The sequence below is a fragment of the Diadema antillarum genome, unplaced genomic scaffold (assembly GCF_040938485.1).
Source record: "Diadema antillarum isolate AM-2024a unplaced genomic scaffold, OU_Dant_1.0 seq00000382_RagTag, whole genome shotgun sequence".
NCBI classification, from domain to species: domain Eukaryota; kingdom Metazoa; phylum Echinodermata; class Echinoidea; order Diadematoida; family Diadematidae; genus Diadema; species Diadema antillarum.
In genome coordinates, this window is record NW_027271380.1 from 2028652 (window position 1) to 2055925 (window position 27274).

The 27274-nt window shown below is 38.1% G+C and overlaps 1 protein-coding gene across 1 annotated transcript in view; it reads left to right on the forward strand.

The window, feature by feature from the left end:
• The window catches only part of LOC139731670 (GATOR2 complex protein WDR59-like), a 61197-nt gene that overhangs the window by 13908 nt on the left and 20015 nt on the right, over positions 1 to 27274 (forward strand). The window contains exons 5-14 of the mRNA XM_071642559.1: positions 10584 to 10664; positions 12396 to 12433; positions 14010 to 14098; positions 15138 to 15254; positions 15901 to 15978; positions 16863 to 17019; positions 17422 to 17501; positions 20277 to 20525; positions 21520 to 21681; positions 23434 to 23532. Of these exons, the coding sequence (XP_071498660.1) occupies positions 10584 to 10664; positions 12396 to 12433; positions 14010 to 14098; positions 15138 to 15254; positions 15901 to 15978; positions 16863 to 17019; positions 17422 to 17501; positions 20277 to 20525; positions 21520 to 21681; positions 23434 to 23532 (1150 nt within the window). The remainder of the gene's footprint in view (positions 1 to 10583; positions 10665 to 12395; positions 12434 to 14009; positions 14099 to 15137; positions 15255 to 15900; positions 15979 to 16862; positions 17020 to 17421; positions 17502 to 20276; positions 20526 to 21519; positions 21682 to 23433; positions 23533 to 27274) is intronic.

The window sequence follows — 27274 nt, forward strand, 5'->3', positions numbered from 1 at the left end:
TCAAATTGGAAGGGCAAACACACTTCACCGAAGAAGGGTTTTTAGCTGATGGGCAGCGAAAGTCAAGTCCAGAGTAATTTTTTGCACCTTGAAGCATGCCAGCTGCCATGATGTCCATGATTTCAACTCTGTCTGAAATTGTCTGAATAAAGATGACAAATTTGTTGGAATGGAGATGGAAAACATTTCATTTATCTACTGTACTTGAGCTGCACTGATCGACAAAGATGAAATGATGGCCAACGTGAACAGCTTGTGAGCAGAGATTACTCTGCGAGGTGCGCTTAATCTCAGCTTCATTCTGCCGACAGTGTTCTGATGCTGGGTTCCCACCTCCATATCTGTTGATGAATTTGAAAGTCTGGAATCCTCAAAATGAAAGAAAAGACAAATTTGAATCATTACTGCACTGTGAATGTTGACCATGGAGTCTAGACAAAGAGAGAACTACAGTTGGAGACTGCTGAGTGATCATGATGGCATCAATGAAAGTGATGTACTTGGAAGAGCTGACTGATGGCAGCAGACTTTAATTGAACTGTTCATTCAGGACTGCCGTGCAAATGTCAGTGATGCAGGCGGCTCACCACTTTTAAAGATCAATATCTATCTTGCGATTCTAAAGATTTATGTTCCAGTGCCATCATGAGGGTCAAATGTTGGATGGATGTTTGCATGGTTTATACACTACTGTCAGTGGGGGACTGACTTTTACTGCCCTGGGCTGAATTACTACCGCCATGAGTTTTGATAGGGCTGGTATATATAACTGCAGGTGACATTGATGGTATAAACTGTCTGAGTTATTTTGAGTGTGAGAGGAATGGGACCTTGGAGCAGTGAAAAAATGATGCCTTGAAGATTGATTGATTCTTTACAATACCTCATCTCGACACCAAGATGGGAAGTGAGATCCTGGATCCATCCATCAGAAGTGGCCTCGGTGATTAAGACAACAACTACAGCTTCCTTGCCTCCCCCCCCCCAATAAAAAAACAAGAGGCAGAAAAGGGAGATATACATGTATGCCCATGCTACAGTCAGATGAACATTGCTTTATCCATCCACGGATCATCTCTAAGCAAAGGGAAATCTTTTGACATTTGGCTTTTGGTCTACTCCGGTGTTTGTACAAGATCGGTCCCAGTAACGATTTGTGAAATCCGTCACACTTGTCATCGATGAGAAACGTCAGAAAAACAAAGCCATGCCTTTGATCTTGTGTTTTGTGTGATTTTGAAGCTGCCGAGACATGCTGGCATTCATGTACCAGACAGACAAATTTTCTCATGCCCGACTGGAGGAGATGATGGGAATCCAAACATTCTCCCTCGTGACCCCTTACACTGATGTCTTCTCAATTTCCAACATCTACCCCTGGATGTGGGCCATAAAGCAAAAACTTCTGCTTGGGGAAAACTCGCTGGAAATCATCTCCCAGACTGCGATGGTTCTTATCCCATAAATCACAGCGGCGAGAAAGAATGCAACCTAGTGTGTCCATAGTCACAAGTGGGAGATATCATTTGTCCAGGGTATTATCCCAATTGTGGAATGATGTTTGAGAGTGTTTCTGTGTCTGAAATATACACCGGTCAACCACTGGGGCATCGGGTTGCCGGGATACTGCTGGCAGTGTTCTGACATCTTGACACCCAGTGAACTCATGCAGAACGGAGGAAAATCCATGTGATTGGACTAAATTCTCAGGGGAACTCGGCTAAACCATGTCATCTGTTTCAGAGGATTTTATAAGCATCTCTGGACTCTTGTAAGAAAGTTTAAGCCAGATGAGGGGAGACAGAGTGCATTGATGCTAGTGGAAGTGGCTACAGGAATTTGATGTGAAGTTGTAACCTGTGTAATCACTCGTTTCTGATGGACCTGTCAATGGCTTATGCTGCAAATCTAACTGAACTCTGTAATTGTGATGTACCGGTACATGTTGGATGTAGGTTCCTAATATTAGAATGGTCCGACGTGAAATGCTCAGTGCATGGTGTTCCTTGAGCATGGATTTATTCTACTCCAAAATCTTTGAGAACTAATGTGTGGATAGCAGCATACATCTGGACATTACTATTTGTGTGTAGCCTCTCTGTGAATTGGAAGTACATTGACTCACTGAGACCAACTGTGAAATTTTTTAAATGAGCCGTGCTGCGAATTTAAGATGGCAACCTTGTGAAGGCATCGACTGTGAAGTGCATGGAACTGGTTCTCAACTTGGGTGTCTTCGTGTTGATTGGTTTTCTTTAGCACTGTTCATCATGTGACATGACCCTGTTTCATCAGCTTAGCACTATGAGCATGACTGAAAGAAAGTGCTAATTTTAACGCACATAAAAACAGCTGGATCAGTCTGCATATCTTCATTACAAGTATTGTGGCGACAAGACTTTTCTTTATCATTGCCTGAGAGGAGCACTTACAATCATTCCATTCCCTCAAAAGAGTTTGTTACAACTTAAAACTCAGCTATTTAAGTATTATTCTAAAAGTCACGACTTTGAAAACTTGAAATAGCATAATGGTGCATACACTGTAAGACAAATTAAGCGATGTGAAACAGAGTTTAACAAAGTTTGTTCATGATTACAATCTTTGTCCACTTTGTTTGAAGATTAAGTATAGAGGCATTCTCTGTGAACAGCATTGTACTTCTGTATCTTTGTATGAAGACATGCCCTTTTACTGACCTGTAGTGTAAATGATAAGGAATATAGAACTGTAATCAAGTTTTTATTCCTGCAGCAACCAAATCACCACTGATGTCAAGTAGCAGTGTGCTTTTCTCCTGTTCATCTTGTAACAAATCAAACAGAAAGGTGTGAAGTGTGAGATAACGATATCTCTCTGATGCTAGATGTTTTCAGAGGAGATAGACTATTCATTTTATGTATCATTTACTATTGAATTATGTGTCCTGTGAGTCAATAAGTATAATTCTTAACAATATTGAAGAAATGTGAATGAATCTCATTGAAGACCATGAGGATGTCCAATGAATGGTTTGTTGCATTGCGTCCTCTGAGAGTCTGATTGGAAGCCGCCAATTCGAGCAGCGGCAAACAGTTGTCATGGTTACAAATGGACTGCTATCATCAGCATTTGACCCCCGCTGAATAAACTTACTGGGCTAATGAGCGAGATAGTTGAGACCTTAAACTGGCAGGAAATGTAAATCAACAAAGCTGGGCTCTTTACTTAGTGGTCATTTGAGCCTGGTATTAGGTGACGTCTTCCATGTCAACTGATTAATGGCTGATATGGGAGGCACAACAGTTTGTGTAATTCTCACGGGTTGGCCAGTTCTGGTCAGTTAGAATGTTTCATGTCAAGTGGTGGGCAGTATTCAGCATTCAGTCTAGCCCTTGTGCTTTGCCATAGAAAACAGACAAAGGGGGAGGTGTTTGACTCGTTTCTTTGCCTCAGTTTTCCTGGAAATTAATGAACCATTTGTCTTTTCTGATAGAGGCTAGTTAATGATGTGCACTCTGCCGGCACTGAAAAGTCAAAGCTGACTGAAAAATCCACCTTATTAGTGTGTTTCTTCGTCATTTAGTAAAATATTGCTAACGGTGGGAGGATAGAATCATGAGCCAAGACTGCCTCAGTGTGGATATAAAGGAAACAACTGGCAGAGGATTGTGCTGAAGATTAGAAATAAGACTCACGTCAGCTCTCAGTGCGAGGACTTCTTTTTTTCCCCACCTCATCTGAGAATGCCAAAGCGTAATGGTTTGGAGAAGGAGCTACAGAAAAGCTACAGCACTGGCAAGGAACAGGTGGCAGAGCGCCAAAACCTGACTGAGAGCAGGCGACTCGAACTGCAAAGGAAGTACTACGCACGACGGAAGCAGAGTGCGGAGCATGCGATGAACATGAAAATTGGACGCGTCAGAGAGCTCCTGGATCAGATCGCCCTTTGCAGTGGAAATGTCTCCAGTGAGGTCTTCTCGAACCCCGAGGAGACGGCACCGTGCTTCATGTATGGTGAGAGGGTGGAGAGTCGGCGCAGGTACAGTAAGAGGATGGCACTTCTGCGGTTCTTCCTTGAGCGCCGGCCGAAGTCGCCAGCAGAGTTGCGTGCGCGGACTCTGGGCTCTCGGGCAAGTGGTCCACAAGATTGCAGGAGTGCAGATGAGATCTTTAAGGGGATGCTGAGTCGGATTGAAAGTGGGTCAGAAAGTGATGAAGATGAAGAAGAATTTAAAGACACACGAGATGATGTACATGTAGTAATATCCAGTCATCCACACAGAGTGAGACCCACATGTAACTCTGCTGTTAGTGATCCAGGAAGGACCAAAGCGACGCCAATCAGGACAGAAAAACCTCGCCCAAAAACTGCCCCCTACTGGCAGGAAAACAGCGCTGCTCGTCCATCGCTCGGGGTGAACTCGAACTGGGAAAACTCACTGAGTTCCATACACAAACTGTCATCCTTGTCTCCAAGGGTGAATTTGCTCCAAGAAGGTGGGGCATCATCATCTACCAAGAACTCATCATCCAGTCAGCAAGCGGTCTTCATTCCATTCTGGGCTGACATGGATCCGCTGCGCATGCACAGTGAGCTGCGATCCCTCCGCACCAGTCAGAGCCTCATCAGCTCAAGCTCCTCGCTCCCCAAAACTGCGGAGAACAGTTCGGGACAACCAGTCGGGAGCAGCAGCCTGCGACAGCCAAGCTCATCTTCCATTTCATCATACCGTCGCACCAGTCGCCTGGTCCAACAGAAGCAGAAGGCAGATGGGAGTACGCCCCGCCCCAAGACAACTGCAACATCTCGCAGGGGACTGCCTCATGATGGTGCCTCTAGAGTTGATCACTTCTTTGACAGTTATCGTGAGAACTCTGGCACTCTACCTGCCGACGAAGATCTACATAAACTGCCCTCTCTATCTGCAGGTAGGAAGGGGGCTCACATCCCCTTCAAAAGAGCTTCTGTTTATGCTCCTACTATCGCCAGCAGACAGAGAACCCTAAGCTCAATGCTTGTCACTGCTGGAAAGAGAAAAAATAGCATTAGTGCTTTATGAGGCATTTACAGTAAAAGGCTTTGGGTTTTTGCAATTTATGGAAAACTTAAAGCTTCGCTCTTTGATCTCAATTAAGACAATTATATGTGCTGATTCATTTTGTTGTTGTTGTTGTTGTTGCTGTATCATGTAGAGGGACAAAAGTGATCTAATAAATCACACAATGCTCCATAAGATCCTCTACACCACAAATTCAAATTTAGCATTTTGAGATGGTTAGACAAATGGGAGGTGCCTGAAATTTTATTGATAAAACAGAAGTTGTCATATCTGGTAAGATGTGTCACACAAGACCAAACATGCCAATACTTTGGAAAATATATACATGGTGGACATTGCTGTTGTGTGCAATTCTACATGTGATTAATACTATCACTACCTTTGCTGAAAAGATATGAGGAACCATTTCACTTGGTAGTCATTAATTGCAGAAGTGAAAGATTGCCATGATCTGATAATGAAAATTCATTTATTCTTTGTTTGAAATGGAGTCATTTGCTTATGATGAGTATCCTGCTCAAATCGCCACTATTAGATAAGCAGCTTTCAGCAGCTTCTTGTGCTACATTTTTTGTTTATGAGACAGTCAAAGTTCTTTTTTTTTTTTGGTCTGTTTGATTACAGAGTCACATTTTTTTAAAACATTTATTTCCCAAGTATTTGCTATTTTTTCAGTAAGGTTGGAAAGCAGGAAGAAAAAAAATATTGATATTTCTAATTGTGATGCCTTTACACTACAGAGTAGAGTCATAGAAAGCTCAAATTTGTACGTGAATTGTAGAATTCATCATTGAAAATGATGTGGCACATTTTTCATGTAAATGCTGTATAGATAACATGGTAAAAAACAATTTGATAACAAAAACAAAGCAAAATGATAGAGCGCCAAAGAGAGGAATATTCAATTGGTTTGGTATGACAATGTCAGGGTTTCAAACAAATGGTACCCCCCCCCCCAAAAAAAAAAAAAAAAAAAGTACCAGATGTTAGAATATCACATGCTGAGGTTTATATCTTCAGGGGGGTAAAAATGTTGATTGTAACAGATGTGTGAGTTGGAAATATGCCAGAGATAAAATGTGAGATGCGAACATTTTTGCTAGTTCTTGCGAAAAATGTCCACCTCAGATGTATGGATGTTGGTTATAACTGTTTGCATGCGTACCTGATCATAGCAAGGATTCATGCATGTATTGAATGTGGTTGTTAAATTGTCAGCCATTCTGTCATGAGGTAGACATGGAAAAGCAAATAATGTTTCCAAATGGCTTTATGAAGTTGTTAATATGTTTATTTTAGGAGTCAGTGAATATTATCCTGCCAGTGATGTCGCAGTCATGTGACTTATACTCCTGTATACACCATGCTACTAGTGAGTCTAATTTTTTTTTTCGAATCAGGACTTGCCGACAATTTCATGAGTGGTTAAATTCCTGATCATGGAGTACAGTATTGAACAGAGAAATGTATGCTTGAACGTCCCATTCATGTGGAGGTCAGTGTTGATAATTTCACATGTTGTTAGATTTTGTTGATAATAGCACCCACAAAATTTGCAAAGTAGAAAACCCCTTGCAAAATATATGGCATATACAGTATTAGTATGATGCCATATTTGATGCCACGATGAGATTTAATGGCTATGAATTGGCTTTCAGCTACAAGAAGCTTTGATAGTTCCTGTTCAGAAATCATCATATTTCACAGTGTATCTTGTGCAACCCTCCCCATCCCCTTTGTCAGCTCCACATTTGGACAGCCTGTTCAAAGTTTGCCAGTGGAGGGCTTGCAGGGTATCAGCTTCATATACTGTGTAGTGTTAAAGGAAAAGCTGGAATTCCAACAAGTTGTAGATTAATGAATGCAGAAAGATTAGTGAAATACTCAGTGAAAGTGTGAGGAAAATTGAGCAATCCTTTTAAAAGTTATGAATGAAACAAAAAGAATGACTAAATCCATGTGCTGCTTTCTCCAGAAATAGACTGTTTAACAATTTGCATTGTTGCAGTAGTGGAGTGGCACAGAGCAAATACTTTGTATAAAGAATATCAAGATCTCTCATTTTCATGTCAAGTACACACGCCCCTCACCACTTGCAAATTTTATGCTCAGTGCTTTTTTTTAGAAAGACTAAGCCCAAACAGTGCTCCTTTGATTCTTAGAAAAGTTGATATTTGGAACAATTTGGATTTAAACATCTTAATTCACTGAGCATATGGACGAAAAATAATATGTAAAAATGTAAATCACATTTGATTAAGTGGTTAGATCTCCTGAAAAACTTTCATTGATTGTATGATTTAGATTAGAAGCTTTCTTCATGTTTTGGGAAACCTGTCTTGAATGCCCTCCCGATCTTAGCTGCTAATTGGCTCAGGTAGTCACTGAGTACTGTACGCCAGTACCCTGTACAATTTGCAGTATACATGTTTAGAGTATGGATTTTGCAAATCAACCCGTATTCACAAACCAAACATCTCACAAAAATATTGTCTCCTGGAGCACAATGTGCTGTTTATAATTGTTATCTCCAATGTTAGAAAATTGTAAAATTTGTTCCTGAATTGGGATAATATGTATTTGGCTCTCATTTGATTTTGTCACTATTGTTCTCGATCATGAATTCAACCACTTGCAAAATTGTGACAATATGCAAATTTGCAAAATATATGGCATACATATGTACAGTGTAATGCTGTATGTTGCCTTTGGTGCGTGCATGTGTTTGCATGAAGAGCATGGAAAATGTTGGCGTTTAAAGATCGATAATGTCGTAGTGAATTTTGCCTCATTACCTTTTGCCGATTTATTTTCAATCCTGGCCAGAAAATACCACCCCATCATCAATATACTGTAAAACGAGGAATTTTTGCGTGCATTTTAATTTTGCGAATTTCGGGAGCGCCAAAATTTGCGAAATTAAAATGCATGCGAAAGTTCTTGTCTGCACTACATGCATTGAACGCCAGTGGCAATTCGCGAAAATTTCATGCCACGCAAAAGGCTGCCGGCTCCAATTCGCGAAAATTTCATGCCGCGAATATATCATGTTTTACAGTACATTGTAGAGCTGTATAAGTTTAAAGAACACATTGGTATATCAATGAGTTGCCTGAAAATTTATTGTTCTGCATGTATTGATGCAACAATTCAAAAGATATTCTTTTTAGTATGAGATTGTGAATAGCTATTAAAAGAATGCACCTTGTCAAGTACCTGGTATCAAATTGCAATTGTTATTTCAATGATATGAAGAAACTGTCTTCACTCGAGTGAGAAATGGCGTGTACAGATTAGTCGAGATTCTGTGATTGGATAACTGATTAGATGTCTATGTCTGTCAATTTCTGTAAGTCAACTTAATCTTTAGATTAAAGAAGTATAAACAGAAAGAAAAATGTACAATGTAAAAGGTTGTGTGAAGGGAGAGAAAGAGAGAAAGAGACAGAGTGTGTGTGTGTGTGTGTGTGTATGTGTGTGTGTGCTTGTGTGTACAATACAATATATATATATATATATATATATATATATATATATATATATATATATATATCATATATACTCACACACAGTGCTCTCGTGTTGCAACTAACATGGGTAAGACTAAAATCTCAATACAATGCAGTTAAAATTCAGGTTCGGAAATAATTATAATAGATATATCTCTATACTTCACCTGTTCAGCCTATACCAAGATTTTGATATTTAAGGAATGAAAACTGCCAGTCCCGAGGACTTCGTTATAATGAGAGTCATCCGAATGTGTCTCAAGTGTATTTGTGAGTATCATCTGGACATGTGTGTAAGCTTAGCATATGATTGTGTGCATGATCATACAAGACTTTTTCTGTATGTGTGTGTGTGTGTGTGTGTGTGTGTTGTGTGTGTGTGCACGTTTTGCATTTTAGTTTCATATGACCATATCAACTTCACCTGCATTTCTGCAGCTTTGCATAATTACTACAAAGAGAAAGAGACAGATACATGAGAGGAGAGGATGGGAAAAACCTAATTGTGTATGATAAAAGAAAACGGGACTGGGGGAAATGAAAGAATGCTGAAAATAATACCGTGTAAAGTGTATAAATGTAGATTTCAGAATGAATCAGAGAGAAAGAGAGAGGGAAGAGAGAGAGAGGAAGAGATCATAGAGAAAAAAAGTGAGAGCTAGATTTATGAACCTTAAAGGGATGATATAGTATTGGTTGAGGTGAGGATTCAGCTTTTAACTTTTGGGAGATACTTAGAAATCACTCTTTGAAATGTTAGAGTGGATACAATTCTATCAGAGGAATTCAAAGTTTATTTGATAAAAATTGGTTTTAAAATGGCCGAGATATCCAAAAACAAAGCGAAACAGAGCAATCCTAATAAAAGGTGGGTCCCACTTTTAATTAGGATCACTTTGTTTTGGATATTTCAGTCATTTTAAAACCAGTTTTCATCAAATAGATTTTTAGTTCCTGGTAGAATAATATGCTCTTTCATATTTCATATGAGGTTTCTTCTCATTATCTAAAAAAAAAAAGAAAGTTGGAAACCTGAAGCACCATCTCAACCAAAACTATCCCATCCCTTTGACATTAGCAGAAACTCGGTATAAAGAGGAATTTTGGACCCATTGTTTCTTCCCCTCTTCCTGACACATCACAAGAGCAGTTGATACAAGCATTTTAGTTGCATGAATGTTTTTGGAACAAGAATAAATTATCAGTACAATATTTATATAATATTGACTGGCCTCAAGGGAGATACTATCTGGTATCTCCCTCAAGGCCAGTCAATATCATAATTATTACCTATCCCCTAGGTAAATTAGGAAAATATGTGAATACGGCTATACACTATGCTATAGATCAAGCCACACTTGACTACCTGTAGATCATCAACATGTCGAATAATTGAAAAATTGTTCATCAATGTATATCATTCAACACCAACTTCAAAGATACATATGTAGTTGTAACAGGTGAATTTCAAACATCTGAATGCTTTTACACTTTATTTTTACTTCTGTTTAAATTAGGAGAGTTGTAAAAATGATGGTCACTGTGCAATTATTGAGCACAAATGGACTAGTCATTGTTTGACGCGTAGTGCTGCTGGAAGTGGTCGACCTTGTATGAGTTGATTTATCGGCGTTCTTCTGCGGTGCGTGTAACCGACACGCAGCGACGTCCTGGAATGTTTTCTTTTCGTGGTCGATCGGAATGTTTACATTTAAAGCAGGCCTTTGACCCTGCAAAATAACAACTGCAATTGCCTCGCAAAACTACCTCGTATAGGTAATAATTAATCATATTTGAATGACACATTAAATGACACCCCTGTTTCCTACCCACCCCACCCTCTCCCAGCTCTTTTTGATAATAGAGGGCTATAAATGCTTTAGCTGATTTTTTTTCTTCAATTTTTTGTCTCTTCAGCTACTAAAAACATCCTTCAACTCATTTCTCATTATTTGGTATCATGCTGAGACTTTTGGTAATAGCATTTGTTTGTCTCTTTGTCTGTCTGTCTGTCTGTCTGTTTCTACTGCAGCAATCTGAACTGGGCTATGTATGACCCTAACCTGCTGGCCACCTGTTCGGTTGATACCTATATCCACATCTGGGATACAAGGTAAGTTTCAAAATGTGTGAAGTTGCACTAACTGAATTTTGTGCAATTCACAGTGCAGCATACTGCAGCATGCATTTGTGATTTGACTGGAAAAAATGTCCTCACTTAGAGCCAAAACATAGTTCTCGTATGCCTGCAGAACCATAGATTATTGCTAAGAAATGTACACGTATGCATGTGAAATGTGTGAAATAACACTAATATCATGATTACAGTTGTGTAAAGTGTTAGAATGCTGAATATTAGCCCCCCAAATTGGCCAAAAGTCCACAATCTCAGAGCTTACCTTATAGTGGTTCTACGTAATTTTTCATAAGCAATTATCAGTAATTGACAAATCGGGCCGCAGTGATATCCATCAATCTTCCCAGCTAGTGTGAATCGTATACAGGTTACAATTGCAAGTGCACCTCCCCACAATGCTGAATAGGGAGGGCCCTTCTGGAATAAAAGTTGTGTTATTATAAATTATTCGACGCTTGATTTCAAAATCATCCGAAACAAGTCATCATCCTGGCAAATTGCATGAGCTAGGTAAGTGTCTTGATAGACTGTTTTTGATGTATTGCAAGCAAGATTCAAATTGTGGAAAATAATACTTAAAGGGACTGTACAGTACTGGTTGAGGTGGAGATTCATGTTTTGAACATTCTTAAGTGAGATTATGAGAAACCTCTTTCGAAATATGAAAGAGCATGTAATTTTAAGAAGTATTCAACGTTTATTTGATGAAAATTGGTTTTCAAATGGCTGAGATATCCAAAAAAGTGATAATAATAAAAGGCGACATGCCACAACTTTATTAGGATCTCTTTGTTTCACCTTGTTTTTGGATATCTCAGCCATTTCAAAACTGATTTTCATCAAATAAACTTTTGATACCCCTTAAAATTGCATGCTCTTTGGCATCTCATAGAGTGGTTTCTGAATATCTCGCAAAACATTAAAAGCTAAATCCTCACCTCGACCAGAACTGTACACACCCTTTAAGCCCCTCCAAGAATTATGTTTTGGCTTTAAACTCTTTGCTTACCACGAGGAAACTCCTTGTATGCAATATCATTGGTGTTTTGGAGTGGAGGTTCCAGAAGGGTTAATGATTTGCTTGTCTGCTAGTGAGGTTTGTCTCACTCTACTTCTTTCAATAGACTGTCAGCATCATCAAACTGATCAAATTACAAGCAATTAAGCAAGTTTAGCAGTGATGCATCATGAGCTGAGTCTGAGGTTTGGAGCCAGCCTTTTTTTTTTCCTTCGGGGAAAATTGAAGAAGAGTTTACCAAAGAATGATTAAACAGCTGGAAGACTGCTTTCATATGGTGTAGCTTTCATGATATTTAGGATGATATTAATATCATTGAGATGTGGTTGGACTAAGGAATACTTGTAGAATGAAAAGAACAGAATGTGGCATCTTAATAGACTGTCTCACTTCAAGTCTCTTTTAGCATCCTGGAATCCTTTCTCCAGTTTCTGTGAAAATAGCATTTTGTATCAGAACTGACATTATTGAATGTCAATAGCATGTCAGTGCCTGTGCAGATGACATCTGGGTTAAAGTAATTAGGGAAATACAGGATAGATATAGTTCTTTCAACATTGCACTGGTATTACCACATGAACTTCCAATTAAGCTGCAGGGGGATTTTTCTTTCTTTTTTTTTTATTATGTAGATGTTGCATGTTCTAATGATGAATATTATATGACTTTCACTTCCTGTTTTGTTGTAGAGAACCCAAGAAGCCCTCTCAGTCATTTTCAACATTTGGTAAGTTTGGTGCTTTCTCTTTTCATCTATATCAGTTTGCCTATAATCTATTTATCTATGAATATATTTAACTTTCTGTCTGTATCTGTTCATCTTTCTATCTACCCATCTATCTCTCTGTCTACACGTATCTGTCTGTATGTCTATCTGTCAGTCTATCTATCTATCCATCTTTATCTCTCAGTCTATCTATCTATCCATCTCTATCTCTCTGTCTATCTATCTATCTATCTCTATCTCTGATCTATCTATGTATCTACCTGTACATCTATCTATCTATCTATCTATCTATCTATCTATCTATCTATCTATCTATCTATATCTTTCTCTATGTATCTATCTGTCTATCTATATCTATCTATGTATCTTACTGTCTGTCTGTTTTCTTGTACATCTATCAATATTTCTATCCCTTCAGCTTTGTTTCTTGCAGTTATTTTCTTGCCAATCTTAGTATTTGTATGTAGAATTATGCTGACAGATAGAAATGCAGTGTTTAACCTGTTTGTCTGAGTTCCAGTCAAGAGTCATCCATTTTAACACCCGTAAGACTTGCTCAGAACAGTGGAAACTGGTAGCCCCCCCCCCCCCCCCTGTTTGTTCTATCAGTTGAACCCAACAGCTATAAAAACTGTTATCAGCCATAATTCTTGACCTACTTTTGTCATTTAGGATAACCATTCAAGGGATGGAGAATTAATAATTAAATGTTCAGGAGGAAGAGATGTACAGTCAACCTTACTTTACAGTCAAATCTATTTGGACTGAAGAAGTAGCTTTGACATAGAAAAAAAATTGACTTATGAGGGATTATAATCAATAGAATTTAAAGAGAAGAGGACTTGAGAAGACCTTTGACTTGGGTGATTATTTGCCTTATAATGCGAGGTTGACTTAAGCAAGATTGACTGTATATAATATTTACATCTTTAAGACCCTCCCAGGTTCACAATGCCCTTTGGATCAACTCTCTTGTATGCTCACTTGCCCATCTTCTTTCACTTGTGCGTGTCTTTTGTTTTTTGTGTTTTTTACTGTATAAAAGCATTTGTTTGCAAACTTGGAATTAGTAAATGACGAAAGAAATAGAAAGTAAGCATATTAGAAAAGAGAAAGAGAATATTCTAATTTGAAGGCCTTTCTGTCATGAGGCGAATCCCTGGATACTGTCCAGTAGTTCGAAAGAACAGAAAACGTAATTTCATTGTAGTCACTGAAAGGGAGATTCTCAGTGGGTTAAACACACTGGTCTTCTCACTACCGCATTTGAATTTTAGGCAGAGTGAGCTGAAATACCAACAGCAAGAATAAACGCACACACACAATCAGAAATATGCGCGCACCTATCATTCCAAATGCCATTTTCAAGCAAAATTAATCTTAAAGTGAAAGTTAAAAGTGCCCACAGCAAAAGGAGGTTGTTACTTTGAATCATATCGCTGTAAGTTCTGAGCAGCGATTGTCATTTGTAACTAATAAAATATTCATACTTTTAGAATAGCGTGAAGAGAATGTATGGTGTCTATTTTGATGTTTTTGCTGTTGTTGTTTGTCTTCTGCTTCTTTTTGATGACAGCTGGAGCAGGCCAAGTGAGGTGGAATAAGAAGGATGCCAACTGCATAGCAACAGTCCATGATGGAGACATCAGACTGTGGGATAAAAGGGTAAGAGGGAGAACCCGCTTTGCACCCACTGAATTCCTCAAGAGCTGGAAGGAGTGTTGTATTCATCCAAAATATCATCTTTTTCTCTGTTTTCTTTCCTTTTTTTTTTTTTGGTAATCAACATGGCATGGTCCACATGTTATTTCTTTTTTCCAGCTCTTGATCATAGACCAGGGATGTGAGAGTTCAGAGTTTAATCTGATTTCAGATTTTTTTTTTGGTTTTTTTCTGCTCTGAACCTTTTTTCAGATTTTTTCTGTTTTTCAGATCAAATGCACTTCAGACTTTTTTCATAAGTTTCAGATTTTTTCAGACCTCTTCCTGCAAGTACTCTCACACTCCTGATAAACACTAAACCTAAAACTCAGGGAAACTACTATGCTGGCTGCCAATGACAATAGACATTGGAATGCCAAAGGCAGTCACTTGAATAAGCAGTAGTTTTTGATGCAAGTAATCTTGCCAAATATTGTATGCGAAACATCAAAGTAAGAAATACCATGTTTGACCCCATAGATTTCTTACAAGTGGAGAAGATATTACTATTTCGTTTCAAGTATCAAGCTTTAAGTACATCAAACATAGGTTCAGGATGGATTTTATCACCTTTTTTTTTGAAGTAGTTCTGCATAGTGTTCAGGATGGATTTTATCACCTTTTTTTCAAGTAACTGCATAGTAAATTATTTGCATGCTTTATGCATGCTTTTTGCATGCTTTATACATGGTCTTGATATCTGGCAGTGCATAGAGTATTTCAGTGTGGGTGCTGATGATAAAAAAAAAAAATGTGTACATACACATCAGTGGTGAATTTACATGTGTGTACTGTAAAGGAAGAAATTTTTGTGGCATGAAATTTACAAAATTGTCACCAGCATTCAAACTCATATAGTGTGGACAAGAACTTTTGTGTGCATTATTATTTCGTGAATCTTGGCTCCCGTGAAATTTGCAGAATTAGAATGTATATGAAAATTTCTGGTTTTACAGTATCACATTCTGACTTGGAAGGCATTGACTCTCTTGTCTTGATACAGAAAGGTAATCAGGCAGTGAAGTACATCTCAGCCCACTTGTCCAAAATCTACTCCTTGGATTGGGACCCTATGAGAGAAACACACCTCATTACATCCAGCCAGGACTGCTCGTCAAAGGTATGGACAAAAAGTTTTTCTTGTCACTTCGCATGTTTGGATTTTGGTATCTGCTCACATGTGTAGATATGAAGAACAGGTGTTTACCAGCTGTGTACTTGGTGGTAGATCTGCAATGACTGTCAAGTCTATCACGATAAAGCTGATATAACTCTCAGCTAAAATTGCAATTATAATAAATAGGTTACTAAAGTGTTGGCCGTAGATTCTTGTAAAAGATATCCATATGTTATACTAACATCAAGCTTTTTAAGATATTTATCTAATTTGAAGTGGAAGCCCCTTTGTAATACAATATTATCATCATCATTTTTACTACTACTACTTCTGCTACTACTGCTACTGCTACTACTACTACTATCGGTACTACTATGACAACGATGACGACGACTATTGTTACTACTACTTCTACTCCTACTACTACAGACGATGACTACAACTACTACAAGCAGAAGTAGTAGTAGTAGCATTACTACCACTACTATTACTATCACTAGTAATGCTACTATGTATGCAACAACTTCTGTTATCAGTATTTCTTCCTACTGTCATTGATATTCTGATTGGTGCATTTTCATTTTTTTACAATTGCAATATCTAACATGTTCAGTCATATTTTATATGCGACTTGTATTTTAAATTTTAGATCTGGGATGTAACCAACGAACAGAAAGCGGTTCTTGAGTTCAGGACTGATGCCCCACAGTGGAAGGCCAGATACACAGTAAGTTAAGCTTGGTTGCAATATGCTCCTATAAAATGTGTAGTGACCTAATTACTTTAAGCTTGACTATTACCAATTTTATTACCTTAGTCCTATCATCATTGTCATCATTATACATAAATGAATGTTTCATCTTCATTATCACCATTATCGTCACCATGCGCTATCATCATCATTGTCATTATTATTCATTGTCATCATCATAAACATCATAAACCTGAGTATATCTTCCTCCCAATAGAAGATAATTGTAATTTTGGAATGATAGATATACCAAAATACTACTGACAAAAACATGAAAAAAACAAAACAAACACACATACTCTGATATCCTTCAGTATTACATATATGTAAATACAGATTTTCTCTTTTCATGTAAAGGTCTTTGTATGCAAATACATGGGTATGTTATAACCATTGCAAGAGAACAACTGCTTGAGCAGCAGCTGAAAAAAAAATAGTCAAAATGTTGATTAGCTACAGCCATGTTGCTTTCAAAAACAACCTGTTTCATCCTGAGTCTTTTCAAAATATAGGCTGAAACATTTTGGCATGCAAATTTCCACTAATAGTTTAGCATCTTTCTCATTATGATCGTGGTGCAACTGTGTGATGCTGGCATTTTTGACCATTTGATGTTTTCTTGTTTGCGTTTTTTTCTCTTGTAGCTATTTTGTGATGATATCGTGGTCATTAGGGAGTCAAATATTTTCTTGTGTGTGTTTGTGTGTTTGTTTGTGTGTGTGTGTGTTTCTGTGTTTTCTGTACATTGTGGCCATAAAGCTACTCACCATTTTTTAAATCCATTTTATGATGGTAGTGTGACCATTAAAGAGCTTGATGTTTCCTTATTTCATTTTTTATTTTTTTGTCTTTCTCTGCAGCCATTTGGTGATGGTATTGTGACCATCACCATGCCTCAGCTAAGACAGCGAGAAAAGAACCTGTTGATGTGGTCCCAATCCAATCTTAGTGCTCCCATACACTCTTTCATGGGCCATACTGATGACATCCTGGAATTCCAGTGGAGGCCAAAAGATGGTATGAAACTCAGTATTACTTTCCCTTCCCAACCCTTCCCAACCCCCCCCCCCCCCATTTATCAGAAATTATCACTAAGATATTTCAAACTGTGCGGAAGACTTGCTGATTTCAAAAGAGCTCACAAAATGTGAAATTCAGTTCTGCTGTTAGACTTCCAACTTTGTGACTGCATGTCATTAGATTTGTGAGTATTCTATCAAAAGCAGATATAAAATAAGCTACTAGTATTCATTTGTTGAATGACTGTATGGCATTCATGCTTCCTGAAATAAATTACCCCATGTAGCCATCTATCTTATTGATAAAGCAGCCAGTGAACATGAGCGACATGCTTTTTATCTTGAAAAGATAATGGTGACAGCTGTTTACATGATATTATTATGTTGTATGCTTCAGCATCATCTTTTGACTACCACATGGTGACCTGGGCACGGGACTATAACCTCAAGATATGGCGAGTGGAGCCCCACCTTCAAAGGGTGAGCAGAGCAGACATGCCATGTGATCTTGTGTCCTTTTGCAACTCTATCAGTGTGGTGAAGTAATTTATGATCACGTTCCGTTCTCTCTCTCTTTCATAAGTGATTTGGATAATTGTGTACATGTTTGATTAGCTGCTGATATATGTGGACGGTATAATATTGATTAAAGTCTGGCACAGTGTTTAGGATTTCTTGGGTTATAGACCGTTTCAATTTCGATGGCCTATTCACCTACCGCCGCTAGCGGCGCTATAACGGCCGCCATAACTGGGGGCCAACGGGGGGGGGGGGGCTCCCAGCGAGCTAGCTACCCAACGAGTTGCACTTGCAGCTAGCAGCCCAGCGTACCCATCGCGCATAGTTAGCCGGGCGTGGTCGCATGCGCCGCCACCGGCGGCCGCTGGGTCGCCGCGCTAAAATTGTGATTGTTTTACTTACTTACTGTGGAAAAGTCATTCAGCGGCATTTAATGCCTTTCTTTTGGACAAATTGAGTAATTCAGACATATCGATCTTAAATGAAAGCTTCAAAGGATCAGAAAAAAAAAAACATAAACATATTGTGCAGTTGTTTGGGTGCACAAATAACAGGCGAAAAAACGGAAATGGAAGCTGCTCTTAAACACGTCAGTATGTGAAATTTTGACGCATGATGAATCACTTAAGTGAAACACAGCGGTATAGAAATTGCACAGATTTTTGAAACAAACTTTGGCCTATGCCTAATAGATTCTCTATTTAATTAGGCTAAATCACTGCATATTCATATTCGTAAAATAAAATTGTTCATTTTAGAAGACAGGTTCAGATCAAAGATTTTGAGAATTAATTAAATATATATTTTTTAAATGCTTGGTGCAATACTTACAAAAGTTAGAATACACTTCCTGGCTACTTAACATTTTAAAGCCTACACTACAGCCAAATGAATGTTTCAAGATGTGTAAAAAAATCTTATATTGTAAATTTTTACTTCTTCACTAAGCGTTCAGCATTAAATTGACCATAATCAATTTGGGCCTGGAACTCTGAATTTGAATTAATTTTTGATAAAGTGATACTTATAGATATTAAACTGCCATGAATGGTGGCAAACATCCATTTCATAAGCATAATTCATATTAAGAAAGTTTGATTTGAAAATCACTTTTGTAGATTATAATTTTAGGCGTTAGCGCGATGTTAAATGCAAGGTTACTTATAGACCTTAAACAGTAGAATGTTTGGTTGTTGACATCAGGCGACGTAAATTAACTTCTTAAGTTTATACGGCTTAGAAACGCCTATATTTGCCTTCAGTTTGCTTTACTTAGTTAGACTTGCCGGAAGTTAGTGACAACCGAAAATGATATAGGATGTAGCTATAGGTTCTAGAAGTCAATAGGTCTAGACGGGTCTTGATCTAGTCTGGACTGTTGCCAGAATTCTAGACAAGATCTAAAAAACGTTAGACAGACTCTACCCCGCTAGTCCGAGAAAAGGCAAAAGCCTAAAAAGGTTTAAGTTAACTGATATTATTAGTTGCTTTGATAGCGCCATATCTATCTAGATCAAGATTCTGATTCATTATTTGTATTTAATTATATCAGTAAACTGCTCAACAGTCTAGGCTTACTATCTAGACGTCTGTCTGCGCCTATCCATAGTTCTCCCCAGGTGTTTTTTATCCTCTTACACAAATGTGAATAGATCTATAAAGGGCTTACACGCGAGTACCCAGGTCATCGCAAAAGAAATAGAGTCTACAAACACTCACGGATCGTACCGATATTTACCTTGAAGTTCAAGTTTTGGCTACAGCCGTATATGCCATCTACCCATTCGCTCACAGTTGGTATAAGTTGTTTAATTTTATTAATTAGCTAACGAAAAAAAAAAAAGTAGACTCTATAGTTGTCACAAATCCAGATGCGTCGATCGCTGCCAGCTCCAGAGATAGCTAGCTGGCCGGCTGGCGCCGAGTGGTAAAAGCACTGGCTGCCGCTGGCACCCTTGCCACGCACGCACGGCGCTTGCCGACCCGGCCTGGTTGGCCCCCAGTTATGGCGTCGCCTTAAGAGGGCGCACTTCCATGAACAGTCACTTGAATCGGTCTATAGGAAGCTCTTTATCAAATTCATTTGATGATTATAATGTAACAGGGAAGCCCATATGAGTACAGGCAGTTTTACAAATATTTAATAATTGTCATTATTTTGTAATTATAAGGGGAGTCTTTTTTTACTTGCATTCATTCGTTTATTTCATTTTCAACAAAATGCAATGAGTCATTTGAATACACATGATTCCACAAAATCGGTACAACATTGTAAAGACTGCTGTTGACAGGTTCAATAGAAACATGGCAGTGTTAGCATTTTGTAAAAAGCTTGGTTATAAAATTTCACTTTTGGGGAATTATTTTTCTTTTTTTTTTCACAATCAGGGAAAAAAGAAAAATCATCAGGGAGGCAAAGTTTTGCCAGCTAAAATCTGATATTATTTCTGATCTTTAACTAAATGATTTTACTGATTGTTGCCATCTAGTTGAATATGACAACTGATAATGCCTCTTCACTATCTTTGCTATCCAATGTTTTGAGAGATTCAGATTTGTTTGTGGAAGTCTCCCACAATGACAGACAAATGGATGCTTTTTTTTAAAAAGTCAGGTGATGTGCAGTTATCAGTAGAATTCAAGGATCTTAATTGATAGGTACAGCAATTCAGGTAAGCTTGTGACAGGGCCTACTCTTTCACTGTTTTTAAATCCTGATGTGGTTTAAATCCAAAGCTCTGTGGTGTGGAGATTCAAGACCTCAACCTGAGTGGCTCAAGCGATATGGAGATTCTAGCCTCGCCACCAAAGTTTCCCAATGCTGGTGGGATGGTGTCATCATCACCAGCCCGCCAGCACTCAATGCTCTTCGGGAGCGAGCGCCTGGGAGGAGTCGGAGATCAGAACGCGTCTGGGGCCATCACCTCATTGGAGCAAGAATTCCAGTCTGTGGCATGCATTGGTCCACAGACATCAGTGGAAACTGTGAGTGATTGGAATTATATCTTGTGTGCTTCACCTTGCAAAATCTTTTGAATGCTCAATTTAATACCTGAATGTATGGAAGATCCAGGTTCATAAGGAAAAATTTTGTATAAAAAAAGAAAAGGTAATATCCTAATGTTTTCAATTTTGCAGTTATGGCAATTTTATGTATATGCATTGAAATGTAAAACCATCATTTGCATGAATATCATTTATTTGCATCACTTTGCAAGGTGTCTCCAGAGATGAAAGCCAAATTTGGACTTGGACCATTCTTATGTTCAGGTTTTCAATAAGTTTCTCTCCTACTCAATTTTGTCTTACAGGAGAATGAAGCCCAAATATATGTGGATAAAATGAATGCAGCAACATTAGTAGAACACATCAGTGAGGCTTTGAGAAAAATTAGACAATCAATTCAAAAGTTATAAATTTTCAAAGTTTTGATGCCACCATTGCTGGATGAGAAGACTACAACATTTATGACATCATGTGTGGACAGTGATATAAAGAAAATGTAAAGAAAATTTGACATATTTTCACTTTTCTAGCAAAAGGATAGAGCACTTGACTTACCTCTTTCAGAAAGCAGGAGGAATAATGTTAACCATAACATATCAGTAGCAAGTGAGAGGAATGTGTACTTTCTTTCAAAAAAATTCATTTTGTGGAATTCTCCTGCAATTTCTTTGTGTTTTGCTGCTTGAACATAAAACATTGACTATGGCAATGCAGTGATAGAAAGTATAAAAGTGTTCTTTTAAGATCTGTTTTGGTAATTTGAAAAACTTTATTCTCTTTTACAACTGTAAGTGTCCAGGTGACCCAGCATTGGCATGTCAGACTGAGAGAAATTTGTGCATTGCATGTAAAAGTCAAGATAAAGTTGTAAGAGTTGAAATCCTTATGAATGTCCATATTAAGATAGGATATGATATGTCATAAGAGGGAGACAAAATTGACTGGATTGTCATACTGTGCCTGGCCACCCTAGGATCTGGAAAACCGCAGCTGTCGCATCTTCGTGTCCAGGAACAGGCATGTGGCGGCCCTGCTGATGACCTTTCCACCCCAGTATCCTGTCAAAGTCGGACCCCACCTCTCTTTTCTTCCTGCCACCAGTCTGGACGGCCAGATGAAGCTGAAGGTCCTGGATGTAAGATTGGCCTGCTTTATGTCTGCCTGCCTCTAACATAGTGAAAATAATTGAGCTCCTATAGCGCATAACAGACTAACGTTCCCTAGGCCCTTTACAATTACTGTAAAACGAGGAGTATTCGTGTGCATTTTAATTTTGCAAATTTCACGAGAGCCAAGATTCGCGAAATTAAAATGCACACGAAGGCTCCTGTCTACACTCTATGCAGTGAATGCCAGAGGCACTTCACAAAAATTTCATGCTGCTAAAATATCATGTTTCACAGTATCCATTTTGCATGCACACTATTAACACAAAAACATATTGACAAATCACATTCAAAATAACAATAGCAAATTTACCTGAACATACAACACACAACATGAACTGTATACAAAATGTAACCTAACATTTTTTTTTTTAAATGTCACCAATGTGTACTTTACAGATGAGTAATTCTTTCAAAGAGGATTTAGATTAAGCCATTGAAGAAGACTGATGAATATGCTGGAGTATTAAATTCCGTAATCTTGTGGCAACAACCGAAAAAGGACCTATCACTGTAAAATTTTGTAATAACTTTAACATGCACTGCGGGCCAGTCCTATTTGATGATATAGGAGCAGGAGCAGCAGCACTATCGACGGCGATGACAACAACAGCAACAACAACAACAACAACAACAACAACAACAACAACAACAACAACAGCAACACAACAACAACAACATCTTTAAGAAATAAGATTACTTCCATTCCATTAGTTAAGTGGTTGGTGTAGTAGCTCTCCTAGAATTTGGCAAGGTAACATGCTCCCCAGCTCAACATGAGGTTTTGCTGGTATGCAAAGAAGGCAGGGGGTGTCGGAAAGGGTAAAAAGATCAATAATATATGGATTGGTCAAATTTCAGTCACAATGTGACAAGTGTGGTCATGTGATAGTGCACCATTTGTGATTACTCTTCCATGGGAGAACATGGCAACAAATGACAAAGTGGGAAGCAAAGATAATGAATTGACGACGAGCAATTTGGATACTCACACTGTGCAAATGAAGCACATAGACACTTTTTTAAAATTAAAGTAGTCAAGTTCTTTTTGCTGCAAGCATTCATGTAAACACAGATGTAGTTGTGCATAGCCTACTAGCTTCATATGATGTACAATCTTCTTGGTGATGCTTAAAAAAAAGAGGCTTCCATGGAATATTTAGATAGAAATTTTGCATTACTCTCTCACTACTTTTACTGACCCAGTTAGAAGTTAATAGATTTTATTGGCATCAGGAATACATACAAAATATTTCAATATTTGGAGGGGGTGGGGGTAATGCTGATGTGGGGAGGTTATACACATGTTATTTCAGGCCCAGAAGAGCGCTTGAACGCTTGTAAAGTGTACTGTACCATACTGAACCGAGCTAAAAATGGACCACTTCCTGATGTTCTCCAAAAGGGTACCAAATGTACCAAAAGTTTGCTTGTGAGGAATGCGCATATCATGCACATTATGTCAAAATGCAAAGAGTTCATTCTCTTTGTTCAGGATATCTGTAAATACATTTAAGCTTACCAGATGAATGACCCTCTTGCTACAAAACGCATGACCCCCTCTGAAAATAACTCGTCAGGTACACTTTCTCAACAGAGTGCTCGAACGCGCCAAATCTGGAACCGTTCAGTATGGTAAGCTTTGGTTCAGTTTGCTTTGGTTTGCTTTAGAGCACTCAAATGCACCCTAAGTCACCACTCATCTGTTGTCACTCTCCTAGATTCTCAACCACTCCTGCCTGCAGCAGGTGGAGACAGAGCGATTCTGTGTCTCGTCCTGTGTCAGCCAGCTGATGAGCATCCTGGAGTCCCTGCAGGAGGTTTGTTCTTCTTCTTCTTCTTCTTCTTCTTCTTTTTCTTCTTCTTCTTCTTCTTCTTCTTTTTCTTCTTCTTCTTCTTCTTCTTCTTCTTCTTCTTCTTCTTCTTCTTTTTCTTCTTCTTCTTCTTTTTCTTCTTCTTCTTTTTCTTCTTCTTCTTCTTCTTTGTCTTCTTCTTCTTTTTCTTCTTCTTCTTCTTCTTCTTCTTCTTCTTTGTCTTCTTCTTGTTAAGTCTGCCTTCTTCAATAAGCTGAAGATTTGTGTTATTTACATGAATGATACAGTCTTGCAGATATTTACAAGCTCATATCAAATATAAAGAACAAAGACGAACCACTGTGATCAACCATTAGTTGGTTTTGGAATGCTCCCACAGATGGCGCTGCAACAATTTCCGAGAACAGGGAATTTCGGCTCCTCACCATTCTCGAAAAGAACGACTGGCGATGCGATTCAGTTCTCGAGTATGGTATTGGATGGGTATGTGGTTGGATGGCTCTCGTCAACTGAGTAACCTTGACACCCTTTACCACATTCAATTGGTCTATTAACCCTAAAAAGACTGGGGGGGGGGGCCTAAAAGGCCCCCCTCAACATTTTGTGCGATTACTTGACAACGCACATTGCTTTCACCACGACGCTCTATGACTTTTTTCTTTTGAGTTTCCTGCTCATTTTGACACCAAATTTGTGACGCCCGGGGGTATGGTTCTGATGTTATGTAACTTTTTGTACGTGCACATCGGACTGAAAATGGCTCCAAAATGTGATTTTGTGTACAAAGTGCATGCAAATTTATATTTTTCACATGGTTCATATAAATATGCATATTTTTACTCTCAATGGCTGAAATCAATTTGTTTTAGCAGTATTGTTCGTCAAAAACGTCCGAGATAAAATTTTGCTGAAAAAAAAAAGACAAAAACAAAAGGTCAAAAAACAGAGAAATACATAAGAAATTCATAAAACAATAAAATACATTAGAAATTAATTTTGATACCGAATTTTTTTTGGAGTACATTTGTTAAGAATTCCACAAAGAGTATTTGGACCAAAAATTTGCACTTTTGGAACTTTATTTACTGATTTATAGCAAAAAGTCTGATTTTTGAATAAATTAGCATAATTAATTGATATGAAATAAAAGAAGACTATTTTGAAAAATCTAATTATGTTATCTTGTAGATTACATCGCACACTACCATTGTGCAAATTTTCGCGGTGATTGCGCAATCCACGGCCGAGATCTGAAGGGGGGCCCTTTAGGCGCCCCCCCCCCCCCCCCCAGTCTTTCCAGCTACCAAAATACCCCAGTCTTTTTAGGGTTAAACCCCTTGTGTCTTCTAAGAGCTGATTGGTTCAGAAAACCCCATCATATTGTGCATACTATCCAAAGTCCCTGGCACAGGAAGGGTTAAAGGAGCACTATGTGAATTAAAGTGTAATTTCACTCTATGTTTGATTTGACTTTTGATAAACAGGATGCAATGAAATGATTAAAATGGTATGAGAGTCATCAAAATTGGACATAAAGCAAGTAAGGTTATGGAATTTTGAAGTTTCACAAGTTTATAGGTTAGTGATTATGGTAGTGACTCTGTACGCAAATTATTGATATCTCAGAGGATGATGTAGTCAACTTTTTTGTTTTGTTTTGTACACAAAAATCATTTGGATAAATACATGTTGTAGGCTTTAGAACATCCCTTTTTTTATGCTTCTATGCAGTATCTTTTTCTCCCTCTAAGAAAAAAAAAAATACTCTGCTGTCTCTCTCTCTCTCTCTCTTTCTTTTCTCTCACACAGTACCTCTGGTCGAAAGTCATTTCATCAAAAGAATACCATTTCCCCCGTGTTTCCACCCATCTACCCCTATTCATTATGACTTTTAAATGACCTTTTTGTAAGAACTATTTGCACACCGTGCCTATAAGCTATTAAACCATCACCCAGAATATTGCATAATGCTTCTAATGAAATCAATTCTTACCATGTCTGTGAAGCACCGGGATCTGGATCTGAAAGAAGAAGAAAATTAATATTTCATATATTTTTTTTTCTCCATATTGAAAGGCATATGTTTACTGTTGCATGCTTTAGGTACATTGTCTTATATTGTGTGGGTTTGCCTCATGCCTCTTTGAACCACAGCTTTACAAGTAGAGACCAACCTGTACAGTTTATTGAATTCCAGCATCCTTCAAACACGTTTGCATGTAATACATTTAAATGACTGAATTTTTCTTTCAACCCGATCCTTGAAAAATCTGGTAAAAAATTCGATATGTTCGGCAAGCAACTTCTCACTGTTTTTGCCAGGAACCCTAAGGCCTCCAAATATGGGCTGACAAAAGAAATTTGATGCTGTAAATGGAAGAAGTAAATGATGGTTTATACATGTAATACAGACTAAAAAATTACAGAAAGGCATGTTGTCAGGAAAAATAATTAGTCTCTAGTCTCAAGACAGAGCTTTTACCCTTAATTATACAAGTGTGACCATGCATCACAAAACCAATGAAAAGTCGCACGCACTGATTTTTTTTTTTTTTTTTTTTTTTTTTTGTGAGGGCTCAAAATAGCTAAATCGGGTCGACTTATCAATCTGAAGTTTTTCATATTTTCTGAAAGAGCAAGTCTCTACATTGTACATCATACTAAAGTTTGAGATTGTAAAATGAACCAAAAATTGTGTTCTTAGCAGTTTTTTTTTTTTCTGGAACACTTTTTGCGATTATGTTTGTCTTAGAGTCCCTGTTTCATATCTTCAAGACCCTTAACACACTCTTCACGTTCAACTCCAACTCTTGAATAGACCCTATACATCAGAGCCCCTTTTATCAATACACACTTTTCCAAAGTGTGTGCCTTCTTTCCATTATTTAAATAGGTTAGGAAAGTCCATTTGAATTTTATAGTTCTACATCATTTTAATGCTTGAAGTCAGCTCTTTTAGAATTTGCCCTTAACTAAAAATACATGTCTGCCGACTTTTCGTTAGTTTTGTGATGCAGGGTCACAAAAAGGAAAGTGTGTCCTTTCCTGTGCAGTTTTTGTCAATGATACATCAAGCATGACAGCCTCACTGTATTCTATTCCGTGAACAAAGGCGTGCTCTTTATGATTTGTTGTTGTTGTTGTTGGAAGTTCTTAAGATTGATTGTTGTCTCACATATACCAGACTGTGGGTGGTATGCATTTCTGAAAGCACAATTGACTGCGTTGTATTCATCCATAACTTGACAGAATCGTTAAAAGGAAGCAGGCAAACAAGCAAGACAAAGCAGACAAATATGTCGGGGGGGGGGGGGGGGGGGGGGGGGGGGGGGGGTGGCGTGGGAACTGTGGCCTTAAAAGACTTTGTATGAATTTCTGTTTGTTTATGAGTCAACATTCAACACATGCCTCTCTGCCATGTGCATTGTAGTAGTAGTAGTAGTAGTAGTAGTAGTAGTAGTAGTAGTAGTAGTAGTAGTAGTAGTAGTAGTAGTAGTAATAATAATGATAATGAAAAATAGTCATAATAGTCATAGTGATAAAAAAAAATGTTTAAGTAGTGCATGTCACAAAAATATGAAATAATGTCTCTGCACAATGAAGGAAGAAAAATATAGAAGTAAAGGAAAAAAGACATGAGAGAGAGAGAGAGAGAGAAGAGGAGACAAGGGGAGATAAAAGGTGACATGACTTCAACATACAGCACAGAGCCTTATCCACCGTCAACTTAACCCGTTAAGGACGGTTT